The sequence below is a fragment of the Numida meleagris genome, chromosome 2 (assembly GCF_002078875.1).
Source record: "Numida meleagris isolate 19003 breed g44 Domestic line chromosome 2, NumMel1.0, whole genome shotgun sequence".
In the NCBI taxonomy this organism is placed as follows: Eukaryota; Metazoa; Chordata; class Aves; order Galliformes; family Numididae; genus Numida; species Numida meleagris.
Genome location: NC_034410.1, coordinates 481,390 through 506,171, shown reverse-complemented (window position 1 = coordinate 506,171; position 24,782 = coordinate 481,390). Strand labels below are relative to the sequence as shown.

General features: G+C 41.0%; 1 protein-coding gene across 9 annotated transcripts in view; it reads right to left on the bottom strand.

Annotated features, from left to right (window-relative positions):
- Positions 1-24,782, bottom strand: part of LOC110394526 (pituitary adenylate cyclase-activating polypeptide type I receptor-like) — a 136,648-nt gene that overhangs the window by 65,638 nt on the left and 46,228 nt on the right. For all 9 annotated transcript variants that reach the window (XM_021388426.1, XM_021388433.1, XM_021388429.1 and 6 more), the window contains one exon: positions 14,437-14,542. In XM_021388426.1, the coding sequence (XP_021244101.1) occupies positions 14,437-14,542 (106 nt within the window). The remainder of the gene's footprint in view (positions 1-14,436; positions 14,543-24,782) is intronic.

Sequence of the window (24,782 nt, the reverse complement as noted above, 5' to 3'; positions counted from 1 at the left end):
TTGTTGTATAATATGATTAATGCTTGCTTGCAACACCACAGTAGCCTTTAGATGTTGGGGATGATAATTGTGATGTAGCATTGTAGATGGGGAGGCATGTTGTGAGACTGTTCTGCTTTAACAAGGCAAAAGAAACACACAGCAATGGAAAAACTGTGCACCAGTTTTGTGGAGTCCTTATCACTTATCAACATCAAAGGAAGCCGGGATCCACACACAAGGTGCAATTAGCCTAAAATGTGACAGACAGCATCAAGACATAGAATCATAGAAATAGGTAGGTTGGGAAAGACCTACAAGATCATCCAGTCCAACCATCCACCTACCACCAATAACCCCACTAAACCATGTCTCTCAACACAACATCTAAACGTGTCTTGAACATTCCCCTTTGTTTTCCTTATCTGTGTGTGCAGAGACTTCTCCAGTTGGCCTTGCATTCCACAGCAATCTTTGGGACAAAAGGCGTCTTTGCATGGCGTCTCACATGGAGATGAGCCAACTATGGAAGGTGAAGGTAGGTTAAAAGATAAAGACTGTTGTGTTGGAGGTGACCACCAAGGACCAACAGTGGATCACCACAATGCTAGAAGAACTCTAGATGACATCGAAGACCACCAAATAAGGCTATATCTTTCGGGCAATCATTGGGAGTGGGCAGGATAATGATTTTGGGAATGTAATGAATATGTAATACATATGAAAATAAAACCTGTTCAGGAATGATCAACTGGGGGCTCATTTTTGGAATGTTATCCCAATGCTACCCTGGTGCTGCCAAAAAGAATACCTGCTTAATGGTAATAAAACTTTTACTGTTAAGTCTCTTCACATCGATTTCTTCAATTCACCTCCCTCTCTCTTACTAAGGAACCTACATGTCAGCTTTCAGCCAGGAAACACAGGCTGAGTTTAACCTCTAGAATTTGTTGTGGAAGTGTCGTATTTTTGTGGTAGAATTCATATTAGACAGCAGAATCTCAAGCTGGAAAGCATAAAAACAACACAGGCCAAGTCCTTTTCTTTTCTCGTACAACATACAAAATTCTTCTCTCTAGGATGAAGCACGCATTACACTATATGACCTCAAAAATGAAACATGTGGGAACAGTTCCTCTTGGCTCCATTTATCTCACAAAAGGACGAATGGAAAGTAATGTAAAATTGAGATCTTTCCATTTCTCCTTTCCTATTCCTTCTATTTTGCAAGAGGGATTTGGGGAAGGAAAGGCACGTTCTCTTTTCCTTTCTTTTGGCAGGAGCAAAAATTACCACGCACATTTGGAGTCAGCAGTACTGGCTAGCTGCCCATGGGCAAAGCCAAGGATCTCCCTTTCCCCATCCATATCCTCCCTAGCTCAGAAGCTAAAAAATATATAACGAATATAGGGCACGCAGTTCCTGCTGCTTTGCTCTCTCAGTGATGGAAGAGACTGTGAAGTTAAGCAGTTGCTAGAGGACTGTTTCCACATTTTATCTCTGTTCAACATCCTATACAGGAAATCGAGATATGTCCCATTGCAATTGTCAACAAAAGAAAGGGCATAGCTTAAGTCTTCAATGAAGAAGAAATATAAACGGAAGAAAAAAGGCATAGATACAGAGTAAGGGCTCACAGCATTATTATTTAAGGTATTTTCACTTCTTTTTATTTTTATTTTTTACTTCTACTTCTGCAAGTAAAACTGAATTATGTCATTTTTGCCATGGTTAGAGGAGTACATGCAGATATTTTCTTACTGCTTAGCAGATGGAGTAGTTAATAACTCGTTATACTGCTGTAGCTTGCTTATTTGTCTGAAGATGATTTAACTCACTGCCCTTCAGTCTTATTTTGCTGAGGAAAAATCAATATGCAAAACCTGTCAGCAGTCCAAATTATTACACTTATTCAATTACATATATTATTGAGTAGGCAGTTTTACATAATGAAGTTCTTGGCTTAAGTTTGTAAGGGAGTTATATGAAGAGGAAGCAGATATATCTCAGAATGAGCTGAAAGAAATGAAATTGTACAGTTGGGCGAATTTAGTCATCGGCCACCTATGTTAGAATATTAGCGTTTGATGAAGTGCTAAGTGAAAAAACAAAACAAAACAAAACAAAACCATTTCACAGTAAAGAATAGTCCAAATCTTTGGTCCAGCACTTGGCCCATGATTACAGCTTCCTGATTGATCCTACTAAAGATACACGAAGATCCCAAAAGGAGTGAATCTAAATATTCCAAATGCAGAGTGTCAGAGCGTGAAAAGGAAGTTGTTCCAAAGGACTTACAGGAAATCTTCACATTGAAGCTCTTTACTAAAAGCTGCTGAAGTTAGTGCTAACCATAAAGACTCCTAAATGTGCTTTCCAGAGTGAGACTCGTCTGACCAATTGCCAACATCTACATTTGAATGGCCGCCAATTTTTTTTTTGTAGTAGTAGCAGTAGTCAGAAAGAGGTAATCCTAGAGAACAATCATCTGAAAACAGACATTTGAAATAGGTCTGATGACTCATTCCCCCAAAAAAGCCAACTTTTGTCCATTGAAGCTGCCAGGTGAAGGCACCTTTGGGACCACAGCCGAGATAAAAATACCTATGGCACAGACATTTCCCCTGATATTGTTCTCATCTTCTTATCAAGCTACAGAAAAATAACAAAGGCAGTTCAAACAATGCCACCTTTATGGCGGGCTCACACAACTCCCACTGTGCCCCAGACAATCGGTTCATTTCCTGGGCTGTGCCACTGCTAGGCCTTTTCAGTCGAGGTGGAAATGGAAGGACGCTGCAGGATAGCTGATGACCATCATTGCCATCTCATTCAAATGGATGACTGGCAGACCAAAATATTCAATTGTAAGAAAAAAGGGGGAGCCCGGACAAGCTTTCCTGAGGCAGGTCACAAGATGGAGCACCATTCCCGGCACATGGTTCTCCTTGCAAAGCACTGGGTGTTCTACAAATTCATAGCCCCGTCAGCTGGTAAGAAAAAACAGCACTCTATTGGAGTTCTGCTCTTATGCCTCTAATTCCCTTCTCAACACCAAGCCACAAAAAGGTACAAGGGTCCATCATTACCATCAACAGGACACGTGCAGGATTATTTCAGAGTGGGAAGGGAATCCCCAGATGTACTAAAGAACCTTTGTTGTACCAGTGTGAAGAAACACATCCTCAACACATTTGTTGATTATTGTGTATTTGATTGATCCTGTATTGATAGATCCTATTATATTTCCTGGCCATACTTTGTTAATTCATTAGCAACAGAAGATTAAATCTAAGGAATTGCAGAAATAACCAATATGCTTCTCTGTTAAAATCAACTAACTGCGTCCCTGTTAGGCACTATATGATAATATAATAATAATAATATTATAATAATGATGATGCTTTAGTAATCTATTTTTTCCATGTCTCTATAATCAGTGAAAATACATAAGCAGGTGTTTGTTTTCTTTTTTTTTTTTTAATAGGTCGATTAACATACTTCAGAAAACAAAACGAAGAAACAAATCCACAAAATCCTGCCTTTACATCATTAGAGGACTCTCTTAAGAAACATGACTGGTTCTCTGGAAATGCGTGTCTATTTCCACTGAACTGCATTGAGAACTATAGGTCTTTACAGACTAAGAAACCCAAGCATAGATTAATGTATGTGATACGAGGTGGGCTTCGGCTGCCTCACTGCAGGTAATGTGCAGGTAACCTCGTTATCTCCTGCTTTTATTGTAGTGTTGTCACTCCTCTAGGTCTGTGCAACATCTTCCAGCCCTGTGTGGGTCTCTCAGGTACCCAAAGCACTTTATCTATAGACACTGGATGTCTATCTCTATATAGTTAAACCCTTTCCCCACTGTCTCAGCTTCCATTATCATCTGTGAAGTTCAGATCATAGAATCATAGAATCACCAAGGTTGGAAAACACCTACAAGATCATCCAGTCCAACCGTCCACCTATTTAATGATGTCCTTGAAAGCAATTCCAGGGATAAAATGAAGGTGTCTATGGGTAATGGTCAGCACTCAGAAGTTTTCTGCTCTTCATCACTGACTTTTGAGGGAGCCTGGATGATTTATTTAGACCACACGTGAAGTTTTCAGGGAGTTACATCATGTATTTTCACTGTAAGACCTCAATGTACTGACACAAGGACAGGTAGGCATGGATACATCCTGATACTCTCAGGAGTCCAAAGGGCTGAAAAGGCACTGGGGGCTTACGTTCACCTGAATCATGTCCTAAGAATCTCCAAAGTAATTCTGTATTTCTCTTGCTTCAGGAACTTATTGAAGACCACAGTGAAATAAACAATCAAAATCCAGGGTTCATTCAGGATTCCTCTGAAATGTAGTCACTGCCAGTGCAGAGAAATTCAGTGTTCATCAGTGGAACCCATGTTCCATCTCTAGAAATATAAATCCTAGAAACAAGTCAACTGTGCCATTGATTCAAGCAAGAATCAAACTCACTCTCCTACTGCTCACAGCTCAAAAGGAGCTGCAAAGATCTGATGAAAATCATAATAAAAATCATGGATGGTCATTCAGTTATAATTCAGATTAATTTCCCCCTATCATGCTACAGCATTAGATTAGATATTGAAAAGTTAGGTAATTGCAAGTCACAGCTTCCAGATGTCCATGAAACGGAAGGTACCAACAGATACAGAAGTACAGGAAAGACCACCACCTCTTTTGTTGCATATGATTTACTGACATTCATTGCTCATTTTTAACTGCAGTGACTTGGTCTACCACGGCTGCAATTATACATAATGCTTACAATTAAAGCCTGGGGAGACATGAATATGAGCAATCCTCCAATCTATCCAGCCCACAGGTGAAAAAACACTGCCAATGGATCTTCTATAATTTTCATCCGAAAATGATCATACTTAAAAATAAATAAATAAATACGTGGGGTAAACCATCACTTATTGATAGGCATGCCCCAAAGCATCTCCCCCTATTGCCTCTTGATCAGCTTCCAATGGCACATTGTGTGTGCTGAGCAGTGGAAGGTGAGAGCAGACTTCATGGCACCATCGAACTTTGGATAGAAGAGAAAGAGATGTGGTGTGGTTTAATGAACTGTCACCATAGAAACATGGAACTCACAAGCAGAGCTGCATAAATAAATGATATTTTGCTTCAGTAGTTATAGAAAAAAGTTGGAAATAATTATTGTAATTAAAATATTTTTTAAAAAATCATCTATGTGGCAAGAATTTTTCCTTTCTTTTTGGTTAATAAGAAACATAAAGCATTGAGCAGGCAGACAGGAGTTTTTATTTTTAGCTTTCTATTTTTAATTTTAATGTTTCTTTTTTTTTTTAACTCTATTTAAATTCAGTTAGCTATATTTCCTATATTTCCGAAACAAATGCCTGTACATTTATACATTTTCCATTATTTTTCACCAGAAATTCTTCAAACATGTCACCGGAACCTACTTTTTTTTTTTAATGAATAAACTGTTTGCAGAAAAATACTTCTATTTAGCTCTGCTCCCAGAAACTAATCTTACCAGAGCTAATATCTTACCAAATCGCTTGGACAAAATCCATTCCACCTTTTACTTTTGCAGGTTGGTGGAGTGTTGGAAGAGAAGATCTTAGAGGTCATTTCCAACCTTAATGACTCTAAGTTCCTCTGTTATTAAAGGACTTCCTGGCAGTTCTGAGGATTACAAAGGGGACAGCTTGAAAGAAGAAAGTAGGAATTGTTACTGTAAGGATTTTACAGGATGGGAATAGTAGCTCACACACATTTTGTAATTAATAGTATTTTCAGAATGCCAAGCATCAAATTCCAGTACACTTCCTTTCCTTCTCTACTCATCTGAATTGAAGACCAGGAAACGCTGAGGAGATTATTCAGATTTATTAGCAGCTTGTAAAGGAGGCAGTCCTCATGCGAACTGCTAAAATGCCACCAAACATGTTGGTAGAACATTTCCATGCTGCCCAAAGGAGATAACAGAAATGTCTGCTCCATTACAGCGACCTGTGCATCTTTGCAGTGAGTCACCTTACGCAACCACTGCCAGACTGACTGTTGTGAGCACGGTGATAACAGGAGATAGATTGTTTATTGAAGGTTCCTGCCTACATCCCAAGACCACTCTACATGGCCACTCTGAAGATAAGAACCTATTACAACTGGCCCTGGCCCTGCAGTCAGCAAAGCACCCTGATATAGACTAGCTGAGCAATAGAGATCAGCATATTAGTTTGAGGACCAATATACTGGTTCAGCAAAAGGAATCAATGAGTGCTAGATCTAAAACTTCCCAGTTTAGCTTTGCTTGGTGTGTGAGCAGCCTTGTTCTTCTCAACAATCCTGCTTCACTGGAGTCACAATGGACTATTTTTCTCTTTGCATCCACCAGGTGCAAGGACTTTGTTCTTGGATTTCACATATATTGTTTAGGGTTATAGCGCACCAGGACAAAAAATTGCTCATTATGGCATAACAAGCAATGGAAACTTGCCAAACTGGGGAAAAACAGCTAAAAGGTTGGCCAAAGGACACCGTGATGAAAAATGATGGAAAAATGAGGAAGCAGTAAGTGGTCTAAGATCACCAAAGGTCCCTACCACGCATGCTTAGAAAATATTAGCATATATTAATGAGTTGCTGGAAAAGGATGAATATGTATGATGATGTATTGCATACGCATGTCTCAACTGTTTAAATGTAGAACTTGAACTCTGAGAGCGCACACTTGATTTATCGAGTCGCCTGGTACGTAGCATGAGGAATAAAGGAATGCCACTTTCTAACATCACATTGGAGTTAGAGAGTTTTCTTCTCAGATTTTGGATGACAATCCCACAAAAGGAACTTCCCATCCCAATAGGGTAAAAAGAGCAGAGAGTTCAACTAAAGGACACACCGAGGAGACCACCAGGGGTCCCAGAAAGTCTCCAGGATCCCCTCTACCCACAAACTGAGCAGGTACAAGGAGGCAGGACCCTATGTTAACAGTTTCAGGGAAAGTACTGAATACTGGTCTAGTATTAGATATGGAGATTGGTGGCCCTGCCTGCAGCAGGGAGGTTTGAGCTTGATGATCCTTCAGGTCCCTTCCAACCCAAGCCATTCTATGACTCTTTGATTCTATGTATGTAATGTTGGGGTCAACCTTTACATATGTAACACAAGTAAAGTATATAAGCTGAAGCTCTTTTGTGCCAGGTATGCACATTAGGTGGAATGATCCCCCATGCATCCAGCACAATAAAGAATACCACTTCTTCGTGCCACACTGGTCTCAAGGAGCTCTCCTTCAGACTGGTGTTTTTGTCCAATAACACGACCACCTGGCCTAATTTTTAACCACCTTAGAGAGACCATACAGAATTCATTCTCCAGCTTCCTTCTGGAGTCCAGAGAAAAAAATAACCCAAAAAACTCAGGAACCCATATCAAACCCACATCTAACTAGCTAGCCATTAGAAACAGCAGTTTGTCTGTGACACAGCACCGTTCCTCACCTCCGTCACAACCCACCCTCAACTTTCTCATTAACAACGCACTTCCACGCCTTCAACTCCACTAATGTGGCTGAGTTTGCAGAAGGCTCACAACATCCCCTATAGCTGCTGCTGCTCCATTTGAGAGCAAGGCTCTTTTAAGAGCCTGCAGATTGCCTCATGCCCAGACGGTGAAGATTCTGTTCATTCCAACACGGCTACATTATAATCAGTATGATTCATACCACCTAACTTCAGATGTCCTGTAGTTACTGCTTTAATAGGCAGTGGAGATAAATTGGCACTTGTACACACAATCTTCTCAAGATAAGATGGGTGACTAAAATAAGGCAAGTTTGAGTCTTGTTAGTACTTTTAAGTGTGACTTCCAAGCACCAGTCTTCATCTACTGACTATAAGCAGAGTCTAAATAACTAGCATTAACTGCTTTCTACTTCAGACAACCATACTTAGGTGACATGAATCCATTCATTGTACCTAACGATCAGATTTCTCTGAAGCCTGCTGACAGACACAAAGGATTCCGCAAGGAGCCAAAGAACCAGACAGTGGATGGAAAACAAAGATCAGTGTATCTGTTTCTGTTTCTCTTCCGTTTGCCTAACAAAGAGTAAGGCTTGATCACAGCTCAGGTACTGATCGTTGCACAGGCGTCTTGTTTATCTCTGCAGGATAAATATCTGAAATGGACACGGATTCTATCCTCAGTATTGCCTGGTCTCTATATTCTACCTTGAAACTCCTTGTTTCTACTTGAGCATAGTAGAAGACACTCTATGCAGTGTCACATGGATAGATCCATCAGCACAGAAAAGCATCTTTGACCTAAGATAGCCCTATTCAGGCAGATCAAAGCTATCAGTGTCAGTATCTTGGTTAAAATAGGAGACAAGTAGAGAATATTTAGGTGTAGAGACACATTCTGAGCCATACCCTCCCAGCCGTGGCAATTCAATAGCTTTTAAAGCTGGGTGTGAGAAGAACAAACCCAGTCTTTGTGCACAGCTGCATCAACAAGGAGACACATGCACACATGCACAGGCACACAATGAAATAACAGCTTCCCAGTGGTGCCAAAGGAAACGAGCAGATAACTAAAAGGCTCCAAAAGAACAGGAGGCTGATGAGCCATGGAGGGGAATGAAAATGTAAAACTGATTCATGATCAGTCATATGAAGATAGAAACACTTTTCAAAGTCCACTGTGGTTTCCTCTCTCCCTAAATTACCACCATTATCTCCTAATTACCACCTTCTACCCTTTGGCGCCTTTATCAGTTTCTCTTTTGTTGATTTGTATCACAGGGCTACTTGCTGATAGGATTCTTCTTAGCAGTTGTAGATATTATATCTCTACATGTACTTATTCCATTTGCACTACTTGACTTGCCTGGCAATGCTACTGCCCTTCAAAATAATTCAGAGGAAGGACGAGGGGGAATGAGACTACTGAGCTAGGACTACAAGATCAAGATTAATTTGGCAGTGAGTCATGAACCACTTAATCACCAATGAGACCTCATCACTTCTGTTTCTTTTCATTCAAATTGTTGTGCTGTATCACACCTTGGCTCATTCCAGGATAATACATTTTAGGCTCTATAAACATTAAATCAGTCTCAAACATCTCAGATCCCTCAAGGAACTCCCTACCATGTGAGAAATGTGGAAGTCACACTTAAAACTACTTACAAGATTTCAACTTGCTCTACTTTAGACATTCGTCTTATGTTGAGAAGATTGTGTGTGAAAGCGCATGTTTCTCTCCATCTTTTTTCAAAGCAGTCATTATGGAGATCTGAAGTCAGGTATTATGAAACTTAACAATTATAACATAGCAATCTGATAAAATGTAGACACAATAGCGTACCTATATAGTTTTCCATATACATTTCTGCAAGGAAAAAAGGCATCAGCTAATCTGCTTTGAGAATAAGGGGAGTTATATGTCAGGCTCTACCTCTTTGATCTATAGATCCGCAAAAGGAGCAAAATGACTTGCTTGGATGTAGCGTAGGTGCATTTGTAGACATCAACGTTTAATTAGCTGAATCCCATGATAAGTGTACACAGAACCACATAATTAATTTGTGGGGTTATAAGAGGCCTTTAAAGATACCTAGTCCAACTCCCCTGTCATGGGCAGGGACATCTCCCACCAGAGCAGGCTGCCCCAAGCCCCATCCAACCCAGCCTTGATCCAGGGATGGGGCATCCACAGCTTCTCTGGACAACTCACGCCAGCACCTCACCACCTTCATCATGAATAATTTCTTCCTCATGTCTAGCCTAAATCCCACTTTCCGTTTAGAATGATCTCTCTATGTCTTCGTAAAAAGTCTCCCTCCATATTTCTTAACAAGCCCCTGTAAGTCTCCATGGAAGGCTGCAGTGAGGTCTCCCTGGAGCCTTCCTTCTCCCATCTGAACAATCCCGGTTCCCTCAACCTGTCTTCACAGCAGAGGTGCTCCAGCCCTCTGAGCATCTTTGTGGCCTCCCCTGGACCCTCTCCAACAGCTCCACATCTTTCCTGTGTTGGGGCCCCAGACCTGGACACAGTACTGCGGATGGGGCCCCAGAAGGACAGAGCAGAGAGGGACAATCCTCTCCCTGCCCCACTGCCACCCCTCCACTGATGCAGCCCAGGATGCAGCTGACACGACCCAGCAAACCCTCATCCAGCATCTGAGTAACTCCTGTGCCAGGCTACACCGCAGGGTTGACAGTAGCTCCACAACATGTGGTTCGGAAAAAATAAAAATAAAATAGAAAGAGATATAAAAACAAAACAAAACAAAGCACGTGTACGTATTTTAAAAGACCGCATATGGATCAATTCTTTATCAATTTTTACCTGGCAGAAAGTCCACTGAGGACTGCTGACAGCTACAACAGAGTCCAGCAGAAACTTGTGCGCAATAAAACAGAGACAAAAACTGAAACAAAGGGAGACTGAAAATACTGATATAAGAAATAGTCTGGTCTCTCCACCTGGAGAAGCTGAGGTATTATTCCCCTTCCTCCTTTCTTTTCAGCTTTTGGCTTTCATTATTTCTCCTTATCACTTTAATTCCCTCTCTAGAGCAAAGGAGTCAGATTCTGGGTCCTGCTGAGATCTCATTTTCTTCAAATTCTCTTTTTCAAGCATACTTTGTAGGTGATGGCTGCACAGGTTTGTACACACAGGGTTATCACATGCTCCTTATTTCTTTTCATATAAAGACATCTGAAGAATTCAAAGCATTTAAGAGGAAACAGTCAACATAAAATTCACAGGAAAACAAAACAAAACAAAACAAAACAGAAAATCTCAAGGCAATCATTGTTTCTGAAGCACTGCAGGCAGAGCCCAGCAGCAGAGAGAGGGAAAACAGTACTGTGAAAGATAAAACAGTAATGAGCATAACATCTGGGCATGAGAAGCAGAGTGGGAGAAAAGGTGATAACATCAGAGTCCTGATACTTTAAGGCTGGCTGTTTTCTATAACAGAGCACCAGCTTTGCAAGACTGGTGGTTACAGTTGTAGCTTCAAAGCTGCAAAGCTGCTCTGTTGGACCTCATCCAGACGAGCTATGGGGAACCATTTAGTTTATGTGTGCGCTCACAGATGCTGAACACAGCAAGGGGCAAAGCAAAGGCAGGAGAGTTGAGTTACTGCAAAATGTAGGAACCCATAAAATGTTCTTGCACTTCTACCTTCGAAGCGCACCGCCTTTCGTGCAGTACTTTTAGCTACATGAAACATCACTGCAGAAGAATGGACAACAAAATCTACTGCTAGTATCATTAATTATTACCCCATGCGGTAGAATTTGTAGAATCATAGAATGATCAATGCCGGAGAAGACCTACAAGATCATGTCGTCCACCCAACATCTCATCCCCACCATGCCCACTAAACTGCACACCGTGACATCATTGTTCTAGATAGCATAGAAGTATAGATTACACAGACAGTATGGGTTTGTGTTTTACATGCAATTATTTGACTTTGCATCACACATAACAGAAGAATATGGAGTCACATTGCTTTCAGAGCAAGGTACTATAGTTTAGCTCATTTGGAGGATAAACCACAGTAACTAGAACAGGTGTCTGAACCTCTACAGACCCCTAAAACCTCACAATCTTATTTTGTACCCTGAAGCCCCTCTGAGGAGAAAGAAATTATCAGCAAATTCATGTATGAAATTGCTTCTTGGAAATGAAGTAGTCAAAAGAGGTACTCCTATGCTCCTGCTTGTTCTTGAATAAGCAAAAATCTACTCACTACCCAGGAAGGAGCTCTTCTTTCTTTCAGCTTTTTCTGACAGTTACTTGGAAACTGGTGGAAATGAGGTGGCAACATATTTATCCAGTACCTGTTATCATTAATGTCTTATTGTTACAGACAGTTAAGAAAAAGGTTGCTACCTCTTCATCATATTTGTCCAAACAATCCTTAGTAACTTACAAGACAGGTTCAACCATGGTGAGTAGTACCCCACTGCACTAAGACTGGAAGCAAAAGTGCTTTGGAAGTAATTGGGTTCTTCCCAGATATTGCAATGTATGAATTAATTGTGGGGGGAGTATGTCACATTGGTACATCACTTGTTAGCAGTCACCAGCAAGGTGTTTTTCTAAACAGAGTAAGTAGTATAGCAAAGTCTAGAATTATAATATCTTGTCTAGTATTAGATGTGGAGTTGGCGGCCCTGCCTGTGGCAGTGGGGGTCCCATCCAACCCAAGCCATTCTATGGTTCTATGATTCTATGAAAGTTATTGAGAAAACAGGAATAATGTAGTTGAGGTCTGTGTTGTCCCATCCTTCAATAATGGAGATAACGCCTTGTTGGAAATGAGAGAGGCAGAATATGGCTTAAAATGAGCATCAGACATTAAAAGCAAGTCTAGAAGGTGAGGTCTTAAAGGGGATAGAGTGAGATATTACAGTACCAGCACCAAAGACAAAATGAAATCATGTCTACAAGAACTAGTAAAGATATGGAGAAATGGCAGCAAAGAGGATCCCTTGAAAGAAATGGCTTTCGAGTAAGAAAAAAAGCCAGAACTGTTCACTGAAAAACAAACATCTCAGATGAAATGTGGCTTCTTTACCTAAAGTCCTGTGTGTGGTAGAACTCATTGCCACAGGAAGGTGTGAACAACAGAAAAAAGTGTCCAGGAAAATAATGAAACTCAAATTCACCATGTGTGCTGGTCACCTGAGGGATGCTGCACTCGTGTGCGTCAAATGGAGGATGAGCAACACTGCTTTTGTGCATGCAACAGTTCTCTTCCCACTGCAGAAACATCACCTGTTTACCTTCATGTATTATTCAAGAGAGAAGAGAAAATGTGAAGCAATGAGCAAAGAGCCCCTCTTCAACTAAAACATGCCCTAGAAGATCAAAGCACAGTAAACCTGGGAAAAGTTGATGGAGCCAAAAAATAGATGGGGAACAAAATAAAGAGCATTACCTCTTTTGCTGAGGTAGTGCTTGAAAGGGTGTAATCTTTCCCTGCCCGTGTGGGTGATGCATTTTCATCACACTAAGATGCAAAAGGCTTCCCAATGGCACTCGACCTCCTCTGAGTTGTGCACTTGGAATTTGAAATAGGAAGGACATAGAGTTTGATCTGAATAGTACCTTGGTTACTAAAAAGCAGAGTTATTGTGGATGTGAGTTATAAAGAACAAACAACAAACAAAAGATGATGAAATGGTCTTTGGAAAATCTATGAATTCGTGAATCCATATAATAAATACCACATAATCATTAAAAGTAGGGCTCATTATCAGTTTTTGTTATCATTCTGTGGAGAATAAACTGTTATTTTCCCTTTTGTTTTTGCTCAAACAGCTCAGCCCACTCCTGGGCTGAGAAATAACTGGGAAGCTCTTTTGCAACAGATAAAAAGGGTCTCAAAAACACATTCCCTGGGCTGGAATGAAACAACCAAATACATCTTTTCCTCCTTTCCACCAAATCACCTGGTTTGCTTGTCTAAAGCTGGGAAGTAGAACAAAATTGAGCTTAAGTATGGATTGAACAGCAGAACTCCAGTGGATGTACACCAAGGCAGCTAAAATGCCTCTCTGCAGATGAAGCTCCAGTAACACATTTATCTGCATCCTACCCCCTCTTGCTTCTGGGCTAACATATGAGGCCAGGAAAAGAGGAGAGAAATCTCCCCTCTTTTATGGCACACACAGCATGTTTTATCTGCAGTTCTCGGCAGTTTTACCCATTCAAGTCACAGCAGAAGCGGTTTGGACACGACTCAGAAAATAGACCCTGATTTCCAATTAGCTGCTTTGTCATTCTTTGCCCTTCTCTCATTGGTGCTGGCCATCAGCAGCTCCTGCTGCAGTCAGTGGGAAACGAGACAGGATATTAAACCATTAATTTCATCTTTACTTGCTGCCTCAGTTTCTTAGCAATCTTTATCAAGATTACAGTCACCACAACATTAATCCCTGTAAAGGTCTTCAGATCATGTGATACAGAGGCAAAATTTATTACTGAGGTGATGAGGGGGAATGAGCAATTGCTGTTACAGAGCAGACCAATGAGGCACTTATGTCTTAATCCCCAGCAGCCCAACAGCCCCAACATCCTGTCAAGACATTTCCTTCCAAGGCACACTGTGATCCTTGTTGCTGTTGCCGTTATGGTTTTGATTCATTTGGTAGATATATGTCACTGCATCATCTAACGTATGGAAGCAAATCCCTGACCTCTGATAATAACCAGCAATCAGCATAGTATGTCCCCATCGATTGATTTTTTTTCTGTCCTTACAACATTTCTTCAAGCTCAAACAACTGCAGTGATGGCACTTTTTCCAGTAATATGTCTGCAATGACATTGCTGGAAACCCCTGCAGGCGTAACAGGAAAGGTCTAGAAACCCTCACATTAATGTATGTGGCACATCCCAAGCCGAAACTCACCTGGAGAAGAGTCATTAAGAGGGTTCAGGGCAGCTGCCCTCCGTATTTTCTCCAGACAGGTTTCTTGCTCCTTTTTAATTATGCAGTTGGAATGCGTTGCTGTTACCTGAAATGGGAGGAAAAAAATGCGGTGAAAGAACAATTATAAATGTGAAATAGCTGGAGAGTTTATGAAGAGACATCAGGAAGTTTTGATGTCCCCTTCCAGAAAGAAGAAAGTACTAAAAACATCTTTAATAGATGAGAGGAAACTGGAACAGACATCTTGATGTTTATTTGTTTGTTCTAGACAGAAAGCTTAAGCACAGAATTATAGCGTTCATAAGATTTTTTTTTAACGCTGCTCTCTCTATCAGAGTGCAATTTGCAATGTGTTTGCTTTGTTTTATTGCATTTGTTCCTCATATAAAGCAGAAGTGAAGTTACCTCTAAATAAAGAAATAATGTAAAGAGGAATCAGAAATCATTTGAAGGCTCTGTTTGATCTTTTGCTACTCTCTTATGAGTCCCACACAATCCATTAACCTCACTCAGGACCCTAAACTAAATTAAAGTTCTTGCTCCCAGTCTTTCACCCCGTCCATTCTTTAATGCTTCCTTCTTCCTTTCTTCCCAATGAATACAAGGCAGCTTGCTTGCCAAGAGCAAAATGCAATGCCAATTCAACTGAGATGACTTGATCCAAAACTTCTTTTCTATCTTTAAGGCTCTAAGGCAGCCTACTACAACAAAAAAAAAGAAGAAGAAGAAGAAAAAAGGAGAAAAAAAAAAAGATAAATGAATATACAAGAGGAACATTGTGGCCAACAGAATGCAGGCAATCCCAAAGCAGCAACAAACTGAAAATGGGACCCATTCTCAGAAATCAATAAAAGATTTCATTCCTGCTGCAGAAGGTGGCCAGGGGATATCAATTCAAGGGAAATACAATCTCAGGTTTCATTAGACCATTTCACAGGGGTGCTGCTAAAGTTCCAATCAAACTCCGTGGAAAGTCTCACGAAAATCCTGTTGAAGATGGGGTGGGTCAACCAAGTTCATTGCAAGCTATTGGGCCGTTCCTATTTCCCATCCCATTTTCTTCACTCTAGATAATGGAGGATTACTTAGGAAGTGGCGTGTACCTGCCAAGTGGTCTGTTTTCCCTTACCTAGTAAGTAGAAACAAGCAAGCAGGGAAAACAATACCTGGATCCAATCTGTGTCCATTTATTTTTGGAATCCTATCCACGCGGATTGCCTTTACTTCCCTTACAACTCAGTAGATGGAATGGAAGGGAGCAAACGGTTTGGGTCACTAACGCATCAAATAACCAGCCCACGCTGAATACAAGTTTACAGCACATCCTACGCATACATAATCTGCGTTTGATTATACTTTGTTCTGCTCTTGTGTATGCTAAGAGGTAGGGACCCATTTGCAGGCTTTTGGCATTCTAACAGTTACCAACCCTGCCTCAAAGAGAGGATTTCTTAAAGAACCTCTAATGGAAAGCCTTCCTCACCACTGGAAGGAACTGCTGTTGCTACACAGTTCCACCTCCAAAGTCCGAGTAATAAACTTAAGCTGTCTGCTCCATGGGATACACCAAGCACAAGCATATTAGAGTTGTTTGTCTTCAAAGCAAAACATGTTCTGTTTTAAGGGCTCCCAAGGGCCTGGAGAATATATACTGTCACAGATCTCTGAGATCTCTCAAGAACATAATGGCTTTTACTACATCATCCCCTGAAGCTCACCAAAGATAGGGACATTGCTTTGGCTGCTCAGCTGTCCGTGTCTGAAAGGAGTGCCTGGGAGCTGTCTCAATACAAGAACTTCACTATACACGTCGGCATGTACAGATTACAAGTTTTCATTTTATAATTGCCAAGTCTGCAGAGGCAGGACACAAAGAAACAAAAGGAAACGTCTCTTCACACGCTTATTGTTAAGCTGCAGAATTCTCTGAAGCTTCGTACTGTGGATGTTGAATGTCCATTGGAATTCAAAACATATACATGGATGGATGGATGCAAAGTCCATCAAAGGATACGAAACACTAAGAAACCCACCATGCCCAACTTTTGATGTCCTATGGGTCCTCTAAGAAGGAGATTTAGATTCAATCTAGAATCAAAGGACAGAAGAGTGTGATTTACCCTTCCATTTTTGGCGTCTTCTTTGGTGAAAAGTAAATCAAAGCCAAGACTCTACTGACAACAAATAGAGGGTCAGGGGAACAGCTCCGGTTTCATTGTTTTCTTTGCAGACATTCACATTTAGTCAGATGCGTCAGACAAAACGGACTAAATTTAGGCAATGGCATTTGAGTAAGTCTTGCTTAGGAGGTACGGAGATGCAGACTGCTGGACGTGAGCACTGGAGTCCTATGCTCCAGCTGTTCCTGCAGCCTTATTTAAGCTTCCACAATCAGCAGAATGTTCTGATATACCCTCCCGTGACCATCTTTACGTTGTCATGTAGCACTCATCATCAACAGGAGTTAAAAAAGAAATTTATCAGGGAACAAGGAATCTAAGACAGAAAACAAAGAGAAGGAGAAAAGAGCAACCTCAGTGCGAGGAGAGAATAGAAGCTGCCTGTCATCTCCGCTAATTAGCAGTGTCTTTGCAGAGAAAATAAAACCGTGTTTGGATCGCTTATAACAAAACATTTCTTTGTTGAAGGCAGAGATGCTTTGAGGTTATCAAGTTTTCCTGAAAGAACCCATATGTTTCACGTGTCTCCACTAACCACGTACTGGCAGAGTTTATGCCTTTAATCTGTCAAGCCAGTCTTTAACAACTGAACAGCAGAGTGCAGCTGAAATAGAAGCGTATGCTCGAACTTCATGGCCTCACAACGTCGATTCTCTCGCCTCAAGGACATTCATGATTTCCTGAACACATTGTAGGCAGTCTGGTGTCTGCTTCCCATAAGATATCAGTGATACGTGCTGTTAAAGAATATTTTGATATTGAAAAACCAAGAAACGAGGTGGAAAATAGAGGAGATCCACGTTTAAATTAAATACATATATATAATACTCTCAGTGAAGTGGAGGAGATTGACTCACACCCGTTTTGAAAAGGAATATATTTTCAATAGATTCGGTGTTGTTAGTTCATTTATTTCTCGCTGCTCTAATCTGTTAGCAATAAATTACATTATTTATCCTATACCGAGACTGTTTCGCCCTTGAAGATAATTGGTGAGCCATCTCCCTGTCCTTATCTCAACCTATGAGCTTTTTTTCACTGTATTTTTTCCCCATCGCTCTGAGGGGGTGAAGAGAGAGATCGGTGTGGTGGGGTATCCCTCACCACCAGTGTGAAACCACCACTCAAAGACACTAGAGATGTGCAATAAATTGATAGCTTTCATTTTTCCCTCTTTTATTCTTATTAAAGTGATCGCCACAGAAATCAACCAATGAGTGATGTGCATAACTTACATTACGTAACTCTTGGTTGACCCCTTGGCACAACAATAATTTTAGTAAGTCGTGTTATCATGTAACAGCATATATATACTCTCTCACATGTAATCTTAAGGCGTTGCTTTACTGGGAATTGTTCCATTAAGAAAGCCATTGCTAGTGCACAAGCCTGAGCTGCACAACTCTGCCACATCCAGGCCTGACCTAGCTATTTGCATAGATTAGGTTACCAAATGTTCAGAGCCAATTGTTCAAGCAAGGCATTCCTCAACATATGGATGCTCCAGGGAAGTAACCGTATAGAAGGAATTATGCAGATGCGAAGGTTAACGTACACTTTTTGGCTTATGGAAATAAATAGGTGTAGACAGCTTCTTCCAGCAGGAAATGGAAATAAGTTCTCTTTCTTCTTCTTTCAGTTCAAGAACACCAAACACTGGGAACAAGATGGGTGGAGGTAAATTTGGGAGCAACTTCTTCCTCTTCACAAGATTTATGTGTTGGAAAGGCGACACGCCAGGCTGCTTGATTTGGTGCATAAAGATTTATCTACACAGCACTGTAATAACCCTTCATCTCTTCCCAGCATGTACCATTGACTGTGCCCTGATTTAGGTATGGGGTGGTACAAGTCACTGACATTGCTTCCTGGTCCCTCATCTCCTATAAACCTGCAAATGGGGAGAGAATAGTCCTGAAAACACATCCCAGGAGCACAAAGCAAGGCTGAGAGGAGACAGCTCCAAGAGAGCAGCACTGAACCGCATTAGGCAGATGCTTCCTAACCACTGGTACTAAGGAACAGGAGATATAAGCTTAAACTGAGCACCATGCTAGGGCAGCTGTCCTGACTGCATGTATGACATTATTCGACATATGGCTATATCCAAGGGAAGTCAGAAGACTCAGTACAGATATCTAGACCATTTGATGTGCCTTAGGGTATCTCACTTGACCTCCAGTTGCTGCTGCCAGCATTGGACTTTATGTTTGCCCTTTGTCAGGATATTTTGGACCCTGTAAGGCACATTTAATGGCAAAAGGCTTTTACATTTCAGCAACTGACTCATTTTCTAAGTTATATCAAGTACATTTACGTCTTCTCATAGGTAGAACAGGACATTCTTTATGAAAAGGAACATAATCCTTGTGCCACCTTCATATTCACTGATAAAGATGTTATTGGGTGGCTGGAAGGATATGGAAAAACAATGAGCAATGAAAGATGTCCCAGAGTTTTCCAGACTAATTTGGATTATCTTGCTGGTGAGCAGTAAGAGTCTAATGAAAAAAACCAAGCTGTCTCTGACTACGTGCAGTCGTTCAAAAATACTTAAGAGTTCTGCTCATTTTAATCTCTATAAGAGCATTCGTATTTGTTTTAAAACATGATTTCCGTCTGCAAGTTAACTCAGTGGAACCACAGGAGTGAGAAAAGTCAGCAGTGTTCCTGAGATACTCCAGGGTCAGGCAAGATGCTTTCAAGTCATAATAAAGATGTGATAATGAACTATGTAATTCCTTTGGCATCTTCATTTTTACAAAGGCTTGATCAAATACAATGATTCAGTAGCACAAACTTTTCTTTCCATATTCTACCTATAAAGATCTGATCCTTCAAAAAAAATCTGATCCTACAAAAAACTTCACTAAATCCCTCATGCTAACTTTTTTTACATCAGCATCAAGTTGATGGAAAGTAATGCAAGGAAGATGTTTAATCCACTACATTTATAAGATCATTCGCTTTGTACTGAATTGTACTTCTTGAGAATTTTACTGTGACTCCTCGTTTTAAAGTTAGCTCAAAAAATGACATATTAATATCTGTGATCATTACAGAAAAAAAAAAAGCTTACTTTGCAACAGAAACAACATCACTAGATTTACTCCCTATTCCTAGCAAGTACTCCTGGTCAAACCAGCGCCAAGACTTGAAAAACGTTGTGTTAAAAGTAGAGGTGTCTGAGAAGAAGCTCTGATTATCTGTGGTTGGTTTTTTTCAGAACTGATTTACATGATCACTGGTACCCACAGCACTGGCTGAGCAGATGAGTAAGTTGTTGTCTCCAGGAGAACCTCACGTTGTTACCTGGTTGTGGTTTTGTCTGCCTGGGTAAACAGTATGCAAACTACTGTTCATTTCCAAACAATTCAGACTAAGTGAAAGGGCAGAGTGATTAAAAACTTATTCAAACCAAGGAAGAATTGTACAGTGCTTTAAGGAATAACAACAACAATCCAAGAGCGCAAACTACCAAAATAGAACATTGATCTCTCTCAAATGGGGCTACATGAATTTAAAGTATGGTTATCTTCTAACATTGGCAGCTCCTGGAGAGTTGCAGGTCTTACTGCAGATTACAAAATAGTTGCAATGTAATCATCAGCTCCCTTCGCTCAGTGTGTACCTTTTGAAGTGGTAACTCTGGACAAAAGATGTGTTTTGCAACATCAGGAAAATCCATTTCTGAGTTTGTCTTAACTGGTTTTCTATCCTGGAGATGGGTTGAAAAACCTCTCTCTGAGCATGATGAGACATTATCAGCATAGCTGGCAACTTCCACAGGAACCAACATCTTGAGTTAAACCGAAGTATATCTTTATCCTATCTCTATAGGCCAGCAATACCAGTTTATGTTTCTTGAAGCCTTGTACTGGAGGGACGGAACCGCTCATTGGACAAGTGTTTAGAAATCCTTCTAGACACAATGTGCCTGAAGTGAAACTAAAGATTGATAATCATTTCTGATTGTTGTTGTATTATGTAAGCTGGATTTCTTCCATTGTTCCTAAGACTTTCCTCTCCAAAGTTAAAAATGTCAAAGTCTTGAAAAGCTGGTAATCTCTTGACAACATCACGATTTCCACCTATCTTCAAAAGCATTCAAGAGTAATGGGATTTAAGTGTCTCAGAGGGTTTTTATCTTTTTTGTTTTTTCTGACAAACATCCAAGAATGGAGACTGCAAGACCTCTCTATGTAACTTACACCAACGCTCAACTGACCTCAAGGTAAAACAATAATATTTTATATCCAAACTATGCCCATAGTCTATTGTCCTCATGACACACATCGTGATGAAAAACGTGGCTCCATCTTCTGGATGACTTCCTCACAGTTCTTGTAGGAATTCTACTAGGTAGTCCTAGCAGCCTACACAAGGCTGTTTTCCTCATCCTCTTCTCATAGGCCATTTGGATGGCTCTCCTCGGAACTCACTTCAGTTGACTGACATCTTTTGTGTGTTGAGGATCCAAAAATTGGATGTAATGTGTTAGAAGGGGATAACCATTGCCTTAGATCCACTGGTTACGGTCTTGTTAATAAGACCGGGACACTGTTGACTTTAATCTGGTTTCCTAAGCATCTGTGCACAGTGTGCAGAGACAAGACTGTCAAGTAGCTGAATGGTTTATCAGATTGAAGAAAACCCATGATGAGTTTCACTGCGTGAAGGCAGAGAGAATCTGTGCTAACGTAAGACTTCTCTCACTGAGGGGACACTGATAAACAGAAAAACATTTGAGATTTCTGTATTTGTCATGCTGCCGGATGCCACGTTCATTTGCAAGGCAAGTTTTGTTATTACTTGTTATTATTTGTCCATTGATACTTCATTACTTTAAACAAAACCCCAAAGAAAAAGGATCTTAGACAGGAAATTTGTTTTGTGCAGGCTCCCAGTAAACTCAATAGAAACCCCATCTGAGTCACACTTGGAACAGAAAGGCGTGAAGAACAGCTACAGGAGGCTGAGGCAACACTTTCTCCACACACACATATATACCCTACCCAGGGGAGAAAGTTTTAATTAATCCACTAATTAAATTAAAGCTATTTGCCCTCAACTATCACACACATTCCTCCTTTTCAGTCTTCCCTGCAGGCGGTTCCAGTAAATGCGTCGTGCTACAGCTTCCAGCTTGATATTCTCCAAAGGGGCTTTGGGACTGGAGAGAGTACTGAAGAATGGAGGCAAAGAGCTTATTACGACAGTGGTAATAATGGGAAGTACTCAAGCTCATTCCCAATTTCCCTCCTTCTCCTTTCAGTGCTAAGAGACGTTGGTTCAGATATCGTGCCAAAGTGAGGGGAAAAAACGATGACAAAAAACTCTCAGATCCCACAGGGAATCAAAACCCTGCACAAAAGATCTCGCCTAGATTAGCTTTCTCAGCAAACCCTCCTTTCTCACTGCCCGCCTCTGGAGTGTTTCACCACCAGTCCTCTATAAAAACTGAAGGAGGGGAATAAAGTTTGCATTCAGGAAGGAAAGGAAGGAGCAGTGAATGGTGTGTTGGAGCACCAACCCGGAGAGCTGAGCCAGTGCGGAGCTGAGCAGAGGGATTAGAAAGGAAAAGAGACCATGCAAGAAAACTAGCTAATGATGATCAGTGAGACCGTACACAGAAAAAGCAACATCACCAGCAACGAATTACCATTTTTCAGCGAAAGATTCAGCTTAAGAGGTATTTAGGAGCAGGTGAGGAAGAAACTTGAAGGTAGGGCTTTGGTTCTTCTTGGGCTACAGGCACTGTGTAGCAGTGACTGTAAGATGTCAGGCAGTGCCATGGCTCATAAGATGACTTGTTCCTCTGCTGTCCCAAACTATGACTGTAAAGAGTATGACATATCTGTACTTCGCCACGTGTTGGTCACACTCAAAGTCATTTAGTCATTTGATTAAAAAAAGTGGCATTAAATGTTGCACTGATCTTTTGAGGAACTGAGGCACAATTCAAGTAATCCAGTTTAGAAGTAAGAAATGCTTTTATTCTGCTTAAAGATGTCGGTATGAAATATTTCACTGTCTTGCAATCAAAGTTTTAAAGGGGGATGTGGGAAAAAAAGAAGTCTACACACATGAACATACTCCTGCTGGATGAAGATGACAAAAGACATTGAAACAAGGGTCATAGAGCATTCCATAGGATTGAAAATTCCAAAATTTGCCTATATGAAGTTATTAGCCACAATCATCCTTTCACCTGGGTTTATACCACAGAGAATATGTGACTAATGCTACTTTTATTATGGGATCTAATAAGGAAAGGTTCCTATCTTTATGACTGCCTGCCTACATGGTCAGTGCCTTAACTCCAGATTTAGAACTGCATCAGTGCTATTGAGAATTGTAAGAAGAGCCTCTAACAGTCAAGTTAATGGTCTAGACACTCAGTGTTGGTCAGTACTGATGGCTATGGGAAGAAACTTGCAGACTAGCTACTTGTTTCTTGCTAATAACAAAAACGAGAGCCCATTGTGACTTGTGCAGCTGTACAGATTGTACTGGTGAATTCCATCCCCACTGCTCAGAAACTGTTATCTCTGGATTGTATTTCTACCATAGGCAGGCCAGCAGAAGTACTGCACCATCACAGGCCATGTGATGGAATCATAGCTGATCATCAATATATAAATATCTAGCAATATCTTTAATAATAGCATTTAAATGGTGTTTAAACGTCATTTAAATGTCATCTAAGAAAAGAGAATTCTCCATTGATATACAGCAACATCACAACAGTTGTGAAGTTCTGGGTAGGTAAACCACTGCCAAAGGAGTGATCAGTTCCACCAACACAACTCCTTCCACTGATGCAGCAGTTTGGTACGTGTGTGATTCATAGTAAGTTAGCTACATGCAAAATTTCATGTCCTGGCTGTTGGTAAGTTTAAGCACAAAACCTGCTTTAAGATGCCCTAGACATCGTTGAATGCAAGCAGCCACATTACTTGTTGCGCAGCATTTACCTTCTTAAATTAAAGTACCCAACTCATCAACTCATGTACATTGACAAATTATACTTTACAACAAGAGATTTGGCCTTTGCCTTTAATCCTATTACTTACACTTTCCAAACCTGAGGACATGCAGCTTTCAAGTTGGCTCATGCTTTGTGACCTGGATGCAGCTCAAACGTGCTCTGCTCGAGAACACGCAGTGACTGAGGACAACATTGGACCTCAACTGCCCGTTACTGATATCACAAAAGAAAAATACATTGTTTTCATATACACCATTAAGAGAGAAATGCATATCCAGAGTAACTACCAGCAGGGGCCCACGTCTTGGCCCCAGTAAAAACACAACACTCAGCCCCTGCCCTGCTAGCTGCTCTCTGACCATCACATACACGCATCGCTTGTGCCCTGCTCGTGAGGTATGCTTAGAAAACCCTGCTGGTGACTGTGCTGTGCTGTGTGAGCTGAGCCTCAAACAGGTGCCAAGGTGTTCTGACATATGATACGTTACGAAATAAAGCCGCAAAAATTACTAGAAAACCAAACAAATAAAAAAACCCACCGAGTGCCAGATTGCATACTCGGCTTCAAATCGCTGCAGGGTGTGATTTGATTTAAGGAGGGACAACACACAGTGACAGAGATGGTCCTCTTCTAAGAACAGATCTCCCCCTTAAAGAGTGACTTTGTTCCAAATAAACCCGCAGGACCTGGATGCATTTCAGATCCTGACAGCTAAGCCACAGGTCCCACTTTCAGTGTCTTATCATGACCTAGATTCTGCTCCAGCATTTTCTGCTCTGCTGCTATACAGAAGCTTGCTCAGATAGGTGATATCTTAGTGAAGAAGGACAGGTTCTGGATGCGTTCCATTATCCTCGTGGTACATCTCCCCTGTTGTGCTCAGCCCCAACAAAACGCAGCAGGCAGCTGAAGTGTTAAGGCAGCCATCCCGGCTGGCAGGTACAAGGGCATTCGTGCTGCAGAATGCAGTGGCACAGGGGCTCTCTCCAAGGATAACAGATGCTTCAGCTGTGCTGTTTGCAGCTGACTGCAATGCGCAGACATTTCAGACTCAGAATCTTTTTGCATATTTAAACAAGAGACAATTTTCCAGTGTCAAAATTAAAAAGAGAAGGAGAGGAGAGGAGAGGAGAGGAGAGGAGAGGAGAGGAGA